This window comes from Tupaia chinensis, unplaced genomic scaffold (assembly GCF_000334495.1).
Source record: "Tupaia chinensis unplaced genomic scaffold, TupChi_1.0 Scaffold000140_1, whole genome shotgun sequence".
NCBI classification, from domain to species: Eukaryota; Metazoa; Chordata; class Mammalia; order Scandentia; family Tupaiidae; genus Tupaia; species Tupaia belangeri.
In genome coordinates this window covers 6,959,049-6,971,767 of record NW_006159610.1, presented here as the reverse complement: position 1 = coordinate 6,971,767, position 12,719 = coordinate 6,959,049, and the positions used below count along the sequence as shown (strand labels likewise).

The 12,719-nt window shown below is 40.1% G+C and overlaps 1 protein-coding gene across 5 annotated transcripts in view; it reads right to left on the bottom strand.

Moving 5' to 3' along the window:
- LUC7L2 (LUC7 like 2, pre-mRNA splicing factor) overlaps positions 1-12,719 on the bottom strand; it is an 80,042-nt gene that overhangs the window by 26,183 nt on the left and 41,140 nt on the right. For all 5 annotated transcript variants that reach the window (XM_006145036.3, XM_006145035.3, XM_014586488.2 and 2 more), the window contains 3 exons: positions 11,405-11,503; positions 7,482-7,592; positions 577-720 (listed from right to left, as the gene is read on the bottom strand). In XM_006145036.3, the coding sequence (XP_006145098.1) occupies positions 577-720; positions 7,482-7,592; positions 11,405-11,503 (354 nt within the window). The remainder of the gene's footprint in view (positions 1-576; positions 721-7,481; positions 7,593-11,404; positions 11,504-12,719) is intronic.

Genomic DNA, 12,719 nt, shown 5'->3' with positions numbered 1-12,719 from the left:
CAGGGCTGGTACTCAAACCACAGATGGCCATGTAGAATCTGGATCCCTTCTGCACAGCACTTAAATACTGTGCTATAGGGCCAGCTCGGTATTTGGTTTTCTAAAAACCATCCGGTGTACCAATAAAAACAGAACTTTGTCTATAGGATATAAGACCTTGATCTGTGTCGTGCAAGAATGAGAGAAGGCTCCATGGTGCTAATAGTCGTATTGCGGCAGGAAGGGAAGAAAGAACGCTGTGGTCGGATGGGGACAACGTGCAGGGTAGGGCATCAAGGTGAGCAAGCCCATGCAGAGTGGGTATGGGTGTCTGCTGCATGTGTAGAAGGCTGACAGTTTAATGCCATTTACCAGTTATACATTTTAACATATCAACAAGTCCAGACTCCAAAAAATCCCACTAATTTTGAAACAAGACCCATCAGTATGAAAGGATCACTTAAATATTCAAACTGGTTTAAATTCTCTAATTTTTCATTAATTCCCCACCAAGTATATGTTCTTCAAGAACAGAGACTATGGCTTTATCTGCTAATAAAAATAAGGGGGGAAAAAAAAAGACTATCTAGAATTTACCTCTGCTTCTCTCTTCTTTGCCCGTGCTTTTTCCACTTCATCCATTACTTTTTGGGATTCTTCCACATTCCCTTCAGCTCCCAGCTGTTCCACCTTGGCCAACAATTTACCAATTTCTTCATTTAACTCGTGAACACGTTCCGCCTAGAAAGAAACAGATCATGAATAAACAACAGAAAGAATATTAAACATCAATGTTTCAGAAGTGCTCAGAGAAGAGTTGGTATCTAACGCACCATGAGCTTTAGCAATGCTTTCTGAGTGTATCCCAAAAGAACTCTGAGACACTGTAAGGTTTTGAGCCTGCCTGACTTCACATCAATGAAGTGAGGGATACTGGTGATCCAACATAACTTATTTCCAACTTCTGCTTGGAAACCAACACGCTCCAAATGTAAAACACTTTTTCTACAATGATCTGGCCTTCTTTCCCTTTCAAACCACCTCTTGCTATTCTCCCACCTCACATCATAATGTCCAGTTATATCTATCATAGTTTCCCACACTGACCATTTTCTGCCTCTGTATCTTTGCACTAATGGTTATCTCTTCCAGGGATGCCAGACCTTACCTCCATTGCCTGCCCACTCAATTCTCTTTTTTTTTTTTTTAATTGGGAGAGGTTTTTGCTATAGGGTGCGTGTGCTCACCAAAAAGACAGAGACAGACAGAAAGCGAGAAATCACCCCCCAGGGGGGATGGCCACGCCGCAATCCCTTCTCCTCCATTCTCCTCTCAGGATCTTTGGCATGCATGCACACATGCCCGGCATGAGTTTAAGTCACCGGGTCCAGGATTTGAACCATGGTTGGCTACATGGTCAATTATCTTTTCATACACCACGATGCAACTCCAGAGTCTTCTGTGAAGCATTCTTGAACACTCAGCATGTCCCATCCACACTTAAACACACGTGCAGAGACGGCCATGCCCTTTGTGCCCATCTTTGTATCTCTGAGAATTCGTTTCATACATATCATACTCCTTTAAGGATAGCTGCCTGTACTTCCCATCTTTGTATCACCAATGTGCAACAAATAACATAGACTCAAATATGAGTAAAAGAAATAAAATGGCGGATAAGCTGTAAAGCATCTAGTAGATATAGCTTAAAAGTCCAACAGATTTGGCATATTGCTAAACCGACTACTAGCTATATAATTCCAGCCAAGTCACTTAAACCTGCATCCACTTCCTCATCTGAGAACTAGTAGTAACACCTATACCACAGAGCTGTGAGAAATGAAAGACTGTACTGTGCACATACATCCCACAGGAAAGCTGATTTTTAGTATTCTAGCTTGGCACTCCCACTCCTTGGTCCTTTATCTGTCCACTGGATATTAATTCTTTTATTTTTAAGAATTATTTTTATTTAACTTTATTTATTATTATTATCATTATTGTTTTTCCAGGTTGACCCAAGAGAGACAGGAAGAAAGAGAGAGGCAGTGAGCAAGCAAGCTACTAGGTCCGAGACTTGAACCATGGTTGGCCATGTGGGAGTCCAGCACCTTTAACCACCATGCCACTTGCCGGCCCCTGGATATTAATTCTTAACTTGGGGTTTGATGAGCCCTTGTTTTACTTCATTATCAACATCATCCTGGGAATCCTACTGTTTTTTGTTTGTTTGCTTGCTTGTTTTTCTTAGACAGGTTTTTGCTATTGGGTGCATGTGTTTGCTGGAAAGACAGAGGGACAGAAAGCAAATCACGCCCCATGGGGGGATGGCCAGGCCGTAATCCCTCCTCCTCCATTCTCCTCTCGGGATTTTGGGCACACATGCACACATGCTCAGCCTGAGTTTTAAGCTGCCAAGTCCAGGACTCAACCATAGTAGACTGCGTGGGAGTCCAGCAATGTAACCAGTATGCAACTGACTGGTCCCATTCCTACTGCTTTAATGGCATAGTCTGTTTTTGCCCCTGCCCCCGAAAAGTATTCTGTCTGCTGTGTGACCATGTATATTAGCAAGGAATATCCAGCCCCAACAAACCAGTGGGCCAATAATCTTTACTTCTCCAAATTTCCTTCAACCCAAGATACTTCTTTCAACTACTTCCTCCAAAGACTGCCAACTCTTAGCATGACTATTCTCCCTTTTTATGAAAGTGGTATTCTTTTAATTATGTCATTGGATGACCGCATAAACACCCAACACTCTTCACCCTTCCCTGTATCCATGACCTCTGCAAAGTAATTGAGTACCATTGAACTCTGACTTGGAGTGTGGTCATAAACTTGCTTTGGTGTGAGATGAAGGCTTGAAAGCCTTCCATGACAGAGTCTGATGCTGTGCACCTCTGCCACCACCATAAGAACATCGCCAGGTTGCAAAGAGTGGGTGGCATGGTGGCTAAGGCACTGGACACTCCCACAAGGCTGACCACATTTTAAATCCTGAACCTGGTGGCTTGCTTTCTCACTTTCCCCCTCTCTCTCTCTCTCTCGCTCTCTCTGTGTCTCTGGTCAAATTAGGATAAACGAAATGAATAAATAAAATTAAATTTAAAAAAAAAAAAAGAAGAACATGGCCAGGCTAGCCTTCTGGACATGGCTCAGTAGCCTCCAGTGGACTCCAAGACATGTCAGTGAGCCCAGCTGAGACGGGAATAACTGCCCAGTCACGTTCAGTCTATATCATGGACAGCAGACTCATTGGCTAAATACTGTCAAAGTCACTAAATTTCAAGGTGGCTTATTATATGGCATGTTTGGAGTAATAACCAATACAATGCTGTACACCAATACAACATGGACTCTACCAAACAATTATGGATCTCCTTCAACCATGAAATACTAAATATCTACCTTAATGGCCCCATATTCAGAGAACTTTCAGAAAAGGCTGACTAAAACCAACCCTTTTCTCAAACAAGGGAATTTGTTTTCCTCTGTACAGATATATCTGAACACTGTATTTTAATGCTGTAATCTGAATTCCAACTGAGTCACTCTGTCTCCCATTCTACACTCATAAAATGCACTAGATGATACTGAATTATATTATAAAGTAGTAAAGTCATCGAATCACCCAAATGAGGCAGGCCACTTAGCCTAGTAAAGGAATAAGATCCCACGTAGTCAACCACAATTCAATTCCCAGCCCCGGCAGCTTGAAAAGCATGTCGCGCATGTGTATGCATGCCCCAAATCCTAACAGTATGGAGAAATGGAGAAAGGATTACAGTGTGACCACCTCCCATTGGTGGGTGCTTTCTTTCTCTCCCCCTCCCCCTCTATCTGTCTCTAGCAAGCACACACACCCTCTAGCAATTAAAGAAGAAAAAAATCAAGCAAATGCAATATACACAACCCTTCTTTGAATTCTGATTATAACAAACTGACTCTAGATAGAAGAACAAACATCTTCTGGATATGAAATAACACTGAAGATTTAACTGTTAACTTTATAGATGTGATACTGTGATTATGTTTTACAGGTGAAATGACATAATATAAACAGTATGCTTTATTCATTTATTTATTTTCCCTGTAGGATGCTCACCAGAATGAGGCAAAGGGAAAGTTAAAAACCAAGAAATCAACCTCCAGAAAGGATTACCAAAACCACAATCCCTTCTTCAGGGATTTTGGATACACATGCACACACATATGTCCTGTATATTTTTCAAGCAGCAGGGTCCAAGACTTAAAACCATGCAGTTGGCCATATGGGATCTAGTCATCTTACTCCATGCCATCTGTTGGCCCCAGTATGCTTTTAAAAGCAAATAAAACAATAACGAAATTTTAAAAAACACTGAGGGTTTTAAAACTGGTGATAGCTCCACTGAAATTCATTGTACTTTTCTATCTACCTTTTGTAATTTTGTAATAAACAAGTAAACTCAAAAAAGTAGATAGAGTATGGTTATGCCACAATCCTTTCACCTCCATTTTTCCATTCTTTCAGGATTTGGGGCAAACTTACACATATGCCTAATGTGTTTCTCAAGCTGCCAAGGCTGAGATTTGAACCATGATCAACCACTTGAGATCCAGCTACCTATGCAAAGTACTTAACTACTCTGCTACAGGGCTACCCCACAAGAAAATATTTTTTAAAAAGTAGTTAGTTGAGGGACCAGCAGTTAGCATAATAGCTGTGTCACTGGACTCCCATGTAGTCAACCATGGTTCGAGTCCTGGACCCAGTAGCTTAAACTCACGCAGGGCACATGTGCACGCGTGCTCAAGATCACAAGAGGAGAATGGAGGAGAAGGACTGTGGCGTGGCCATTCCCCCGGGGAGTGATTTCTCACTTTCTGTCTCTCTGTCTCTCTCTGTCTTTCTGACGAGAACCCGCGCCCTATACCAAAAAACTCTCCAAAAAAAAAAAGTAGTTAGTTGAGGAGCCATCAGGAGGCATGGTGGTTAGGGACACTGGACTCCCACATGGCTGACTGAGGTTCAAGTTCCAGTATCTGGCAACTTGCTTTCTCATTCTCCCTTTCTCTTTCTCTGTGTCTCTCGCTGGTCAAATTAAAACAATAATAATAATAAAAAATAAAGTTAAATAAAATAATATTAAACTGAACAAAGTAGTTAATTAAAGGGCTGGCATGTAGTGTAGTGGTTAAAGGCACTGGACTCCCACATGACCAACCACGGTTCGAGTCCTGGACCTGGCATTTTGCATGCTGTCTCTCTCTCTCTCTGGTCAAAACTGAAAAGTAATGATAATAAAAATAATTCTTTAAATAAATAAATTAGTTAGTTGAGGGACCAGCAGGTGGTATAATGGTTATGCTGCTGGACTTCCACATGGTCAACTGCAGTTCAAATCCCGGACCTGATGGCTTAAAATTCACACTGGGCACGTGTGTGTGCCCAAAACTCTAAGAAGAGAATGGAGAAGAAGGGATTGCAGCGTGGCCATCCCCTTGCAGGGTGATTTCTCACTTTCTGTCTGTCTCTGTCTCTCTACCCTATAGCAAAAATCTCTCTTAAAAATAAGAAAAAAAAGTAGTTAGCTGACTACAACATATGAGGAACACTCAAAGCTAAGCATTTTTAAAACTCACAGTCCAAGTAGAAAATGGACAAAAGACACGCAGATATTTCACTGAAAAAGACATACAGAGAGCAAACGTGAAAAAATGCTCAACATCGTCAGTCATAGGGAATTCGCATTATGAAATAAGGTATCATCACATTTCTATCAAAAATGAATAAAATGGGGGCCAGCAGTTAGCATGATGGCTATGTTGCTGGACTCCCACATAGTCAACCGCAGTTCAAGTCCCGAACCCGGTGGCTTAAACTCACTCTGGGCGCATGTGCGTGTGTGCCCAGGATCCCGAGAGGAGGATTGCGGCTTTCTATCTCTCTGTCTCTCTCTGTCTGGTGAGTGCATGCACCCTATAGTAAAAAAAAAAAAAAAAAAAAAAAAAAAAAAAAGGGGGCAAATAGACACCCTAACAGTACACCTCAGGGAAATGGAAAAAAAACAAACGGTTCGAGTCCTGGACCTGGTGGCTTAAATTCACGCTGGGCATGTGTGCGTGCGTGTCCAAGATCCCTAGAGGAGAAGGGATTGCGGCGTGGTCATCACCCTGGAGGGTGATTTCTCACTCTCTGTCTTTCTGGTGAGCACACACGCCCTATAGCAAAAATCTCTCAAAAAAAAAAAAAGAAAAAGGATAAAATGGGGGCAAGCAGGTGGCGTGGTGGTTAAGGACACTGAACTCTCACATGGCCAACCATGGTTCAAGTCCTGGACCTGGTGGCTCTCTTTCTCACTTGCTCTGTCCCTCTCTGGTTGGTTGGCTGGTTGGTTGGTTGGCTGGCTGGCTGGCTGACTGGCTGGATAGATAAAGTTAAATTATTTTTTAAAAACTGTACAAAATTAGGGACCAGCAGGAAGCATGGTGGTTAAGGCGCTGGACACTTCCACATGGCCGACTGCGTTTCGAATACCAGACCTGGTGGCTTGCTTTCTCACTTTCCCTCTCTCTCTCTCTCTCTCTCTGTATCTTTCTCTGGTCAAATTAAAATAAATTAATGAATAAATAAAAATAAATAATTATTTTTAAAAAGTGGACAAAATTAAACATACTAACACTGGAACAGATGGGGAGAAACTGGATCACTCACACATTGCTAGTTCAAATGTAAAATGGTACAGTTAATCTAGAAAATAGTTTGCTAGTGCTTTCAAAATGAAAAATGGATTTACCTTATGACCCAGCAATTCCATTTTTAGGCATTTATCCCAAGGAAATTAAACTATATGACCAAACAAAAGTCTGTACACCAGTGTTGGTTGTAGCATTGCTAGTAGTAACCAATAACCAGAAACAACTCAAATGTCCTTCAGCGTGTGATTGGTTATAAACTACGGTATATCCATATCATGAAATACTACTCAGAAATAAAAAGGAATGAACCACCAACACATAAAACTTGGCAGAATCTGAAGAGGTTGTGCATTGGGAAAAATCCAATCTCAAAACAATACACAGTATACTGTTCCATTCATGTAAAATTGACAGAGTGACATAGAAATGAAGAAGAAACCAGTGGTTGCCAGGTGTAGAGATGGGAAAGAAGAGGATGAGTGTGCCTATAAAGGGAGGTAAATGAGGTAATCCTGTGGTAACGCCGCAGTTAAAGAATCAAGTCACACATGATTTAACTGCACAAAGCCATACAAACATACATGAAGTATACACAAATACATATGTAGCTGGTAAACATCTGAGTAAAATATAAGGATTTAGACCAACGTCACTTTCTCTAATGTCATATTACAGTTGGGTAAGATATAACATTTAGGAGGACAGAGAGAAAGAGTACCCAGAATTCCTTGTGTATGTAATCTTATGCAGACGAGAATACAAAGTCAAAATAATAGTTGAAACTACTTTGTTCTATGAGAAATTATTAAAATTCTTACCTTTGCTGCCACTTCAGCACTAATCTCTTCTTGAGTTTCTGCTAATCTCTTCTTGGCTACTTCAGTTCTTCGATCACAGTCTGCAATGAATGACTGCAGATGATCCATGGCCTTAAAAGATTATTAAGAGTTACTGTCAGAAACTAAATTTATTCAGAAATATCTTTATCTTAAAAACACTGATTTAAAAAGTGCTAACATAAATTTAAAACTAATAAAAGCATATTCAATTATAACTCCAAATACTATCTGTCATCAACCAAACTGGCAGAGCAAACACAAATAGTTAAGTCCCAGGAAAGGGTGAATAAACTGCCACTTTTGTACCCTGCTGAAATAAGCACAAAACCAGGCCCAGTGTTTGTAAGAGGTCAGTGTGTTTTTTCTTGACAAAACTTTTTAAATGGTGCCAGGTGCTGCGGCACAGTGGCAGTGTTAAGTACCCTTTAAAGTTGCAAACCCCGCAGTGACCAGGATCCAGACACTAGGTCTGCCAGAAAACATTCCGGCCATGTGCACAGGCTGCCAGGATCCTAAGGTGCTAGAGATCTGGGGAAGGTGGATCGCTGCTGAGGGTGCTTTCTGTCTCATGTGTGTGCACATACTCACATAAAAAAAACAAGGAAAAATTCTTTAAAATGTTCCCTCACTGAATAATTTTACTTTCGGAAATTCATCTTCAGAAAGTAATCAAGTGGCCAGCAGGTGGCATGGAGGTGAAGGCACTAGATACCATATGGCAAACTTCATGGTTCAAGTCTCAGACCTGGAGGCATGAGACTCACTCCAGGCACGTGTGCATGCATGCCCAAAATCCCGAGAGGAGACTGGAGGAGGGACTGCGGTGTGGCCATCCCCCCGGGAAGTAATTTCTCGCTCTCCCACTCTTTTAGTAAAACTTAAAAAAAAAAAAAAAAATCTTGGCAACACACAGTTTGGCCATTGGGGAAACAGATAATCTTATATATTCCTGGTGGGAGTATAACTGTCAATTCTCAGACTGGCATCATGGCTGATGCCAGATACCACATGGCCTTCTACATGGGCTGTCTTGGACCCAGTGGCGTAAGAAATACACCAGGTGAATGTGCACTGTGCCCCAAATCCAGAAAGAAGTGAGAGATGGAGGAGGAAGGGACTGCAATGTGACCACTTCCCCATAGTGGGTGCTTTCTCCTCTCCCTCTTTCTCGGGCTGTCTCTGGAAAGCGCAAATTCCCTCAAGCACATACACAAAAAAATGAGTAATTCTCAAGAGCAATTTGGCAATATCTGTAAAATTACTGATTCAACTATGCTATAAATACTTCATGTGTGAAAATGATATATTGGGTTGTCTGAAAAGTCATGATGAATTTTTACATAGAAAATTGAAGAAAAAAATACATCATGATTTTCCCAACAACCAATATTAACATATGATAACACAAAGACTGAAATAATGTAAATATCCATACCACTACATACAAGTAATGGTGAGTTTCTACTGTAATTTATGTCCAGAGTGCACTAAATCATAATTCAATTAAGATGTTTTCCTCAATTTTTCCAGCTACGTGTTAAATTACATTTATACAGATGATCTTCATTTCCATTATTTCCATTAGCAGAAATTCCTGGACATTGAGAAAAGTAAATGCAGGGGTTTTATCTGATTAATCTCCCAAACTAAATAAGAATATTATGTATTACTGATTAAAAAGTACCACACAGGTGCCAGCAGGTGGTGTGCTAGTTGAGGCGCTAGATCCCATATGACTGATCACCTTGGCAAGGCTTGAGTCCCAGAGCTGGCAGCTTGAAAAACATGCTGGGCTTATGTACACGTGTGCCCAAAATCCTCAAGAGGAGAATGGAGAAGGGACTGCGACATGGTCGTCCCTCCTAAGGAGTGACTTCTTTCTCTCCCTCTTTCTCTCTCTGGCAAGTGCATGCACCTATAGCTTAAAAGAAGTTTTATACGATTTACTCTTATTGGCATCTCATATATAATGCTGACTGATGTGCTTTATATATTTTTAAAATTTTTTATTTTATTTATTATTATTTTTTAAGGGGCCAGCAGGTGGTGTGGTGGTTAAGTGCACCGGACTCCTGTGTGGCCGACCGTGGTTCGAGTCCTAGACCTGGTGGCTTGCTTTCTCACTTTCTCCCTCTCTCTTTTTCTCTCTTGCTCTGTACTTCTCTGGTCAAATTTAAAAATAAATAAATAAACAAACAAAATTAAATAAAAATAATTCTTTAAAAACAATGACTATTACATTTAAAGTTTGCTATAAGGCATGTGCACTCACCACAGAGATAGAGAGTGCGAGAAAGCCACCATAGCCAAGACTTAAACTGTGGTCGGCCATCTGGGAGTCCAGCACCTTAACCACCACACCACCTGCTAGCCCCGGTATGCTTTACATTAATGTGAGAAAAGTTTTTTTGGGTTTTGCTGTAGGGTGTGTGCACTAATTAGAGTCAGTTAAGAGAGCAGGGGAAAGTCAGAAATCACTCCCCAGAGGATGGCCACACCACAGTCCCTTCTCCTTTTGGGATTTTGGGCATGCACGCAGACATGCCTGACGTGTGTGTGTGTGTGTGTGTGTGTGTGTGTGTGTGTGTTTTTGGTGAGGGTTTTGTTATAGGGCGCGTGTGTGTGCCAGAAAGACAGAGAGCGAAAAATCACCCCCCAGGGGGATGGCCACGCCACAATCCCTTCTCCTCCATTTTCCTCTCAGGATCTTGGGCACATATACACACATGCTTGGCATGAGTTTAAGCCACCAGGTCCAGGACTTGAACCACGATCAACTACATGAGAGTCCAGCGACATAGCCATTACACTAACTGTTGGTCCCCCACATCTGTTTTCAAGCTGCCAGGTCTGGGACTCAAACTATAGTCAGTCATGTGGGAATCCAGTGCCTTAGACTCCATATCACCTGCTCACCCAATGGTTCCAAATTTTTATATAGGTTGAGTATCCCCTATCCAAAATGCTTGAGACCAGAAGTGTTTCAGATCTTGATTTATTTTTAATTCTGAAATATTTGGATATACATAATGAGATACCTTAGGGGTAGGAGCCCAAGTCTCAATATGAAATTCACTTGTATTTCGTATGCATCTTATACATAGGCTAAAGGTAATTTATACACCATTTTGTGTTGTATAGTGTTTTGACTGCAACCTATCACATGAGGTCAAATGTGAAACTTTTCACTCCTGGCATAACATCAGCACTCAAAAAGCTGTACATTTTAGAGCATTTTGAATTTTGAGATTAGGGATGGTCAATATGTAAAAGCAGTTCTAAAACAGAAGCACCAATATAAAGTCATAATTTGGGTATCTCAGATATCTAAATGGTGGCATCTAGTTCGATTAGTTTTACATTAAAAATATTATCCTGATTACCCCCATGTGTGTATATACATACAGACACACAGAGGAACAAAAATGAATACGAAGGTAAAAACAACTTCAGTAATTTCTAAAAAAAAAAAACCACCTTATATATACTAGAAACCACTGCTGAACTTTGCAAGTTTCTTAAAATAACAAATCCCACATTATTTTAAGAACTTAGTTTTCTAAAGAAAATACCTTATATACACTAGAAACCACTGCTGAAATTTGCAAGTTTCTTAAAATAGCCAATCCCATCTTATTATTTTAAGAAAAATTCAGTGGATTTCTAAAGAAAATACCTTATGTACACTAGAATCCACCGCTGAACTTTCCTAGTTTCTTAAAATAACTAATGCGCTTATATTTTAAGAAGTGTTATCAAGCAAGCACATGATCTTACATAAATACTACCCATCACACAATAGAATAACTTTCTAAGAGCTTTCCTATTAAGAGATTAAACTATATTCAGAATGTTTTTCTGCACAGGATAATAAAACATCTATTGAAAGGAAAATCACATACATCAAGTTCAAAGAAAAAATCTTGTTCTTTGGATGCAATTTCATAATCTGCTCTTAAAGCCAGGTCATGAACTTTCAGACACTCTCCAAGATCCATTCTCTGGGGAGAAAGAGAAAGATATAACATTAAAACGGAAAACATATTTTCCAAAATTCATTAACAACCATGTTCTCTTCAGAATACATACTAAGTCACATAGATGTTTCTCTATTGCCTTTCAAATTACACCATTTCACAGACAAGTATAAAGCTGTGTGTCACAGAAAATGGCATCAATTCTGCTTACAAATAAAAACAGTGATCTTTTATATTTAAGAATAAGAAAACGCCTTTCAGAATTAAAAAAGCTTCTAGCTTTTATAACACAACATATCTCACTTAGCCCCAGAACACAGAAAAGATCAAAGTTAATTTAAAACCAAACTAAAATAATATGTAAATCAAATTACTGGATTGAGGTACTGTTCTTTGAAGAACATTTATGATGATGATGATGAATTTTTTAATTTGACCAGAAAGAGAAAGTGAGAAAGCAAGCTGCTAGGTCCAGGACTCGAAATGTGGTCTACCATATGTGAGTCCAATGCCTTAACCACCATGCCACCTGACAGCCCCCCATTCTATTTTTCAAATAAAGATGAAGACCTCAAGGAACCAGCAGGTGGCATCATGATTAAGGTGCTGGACTCCCACATGGCTGACTGTGGTTCGTTCGAGTTCTAGACTGGTAGCTTGAAACTCACGCTGGACACTTGTGCATACGTGTCCAAGATCCTGAGAGAATGAAGAAGGGATTATAGTGTGACTACCTCCCCTGGGAGGGTGATTTCTCGCTTTCTGTCTCTCTGTCTCTGTGGCGATCATACACACCCCCAATATTAAAAATCTCTTAAAAAAAAAAAAAAAAGACCTCAAAAAACAGACTTATAACCTTAATGCAGATACTCTTTGTACTCCATGTAAACTGATAAAAAGTATACATACCCAATATGAGTTCATAAAGAGCAAGTCTCTAACTCTACCTATGGTAAGCATAAGGCAGGAGGAAGAGAACAAATACTCTTACGGAAGATCCTTTTATCTAGAATTTCCAATTAGACATTCTTTACCAAACCAGAGGCATTGCTTATATCTGAGACAAAAACCCCTAAAAATCTACCCACATTTACACGTTCCTGGACAACTGCTAAGATCATTTATGAAATCCTTTTGGAGGAAAAACTGGGGATAAAATGGGCAATATGTGAAGATAATTACAGATATGACTAATGAGTGACCAAAGCAAAGCATAGATTTTTCAACTGGAGATATAAAA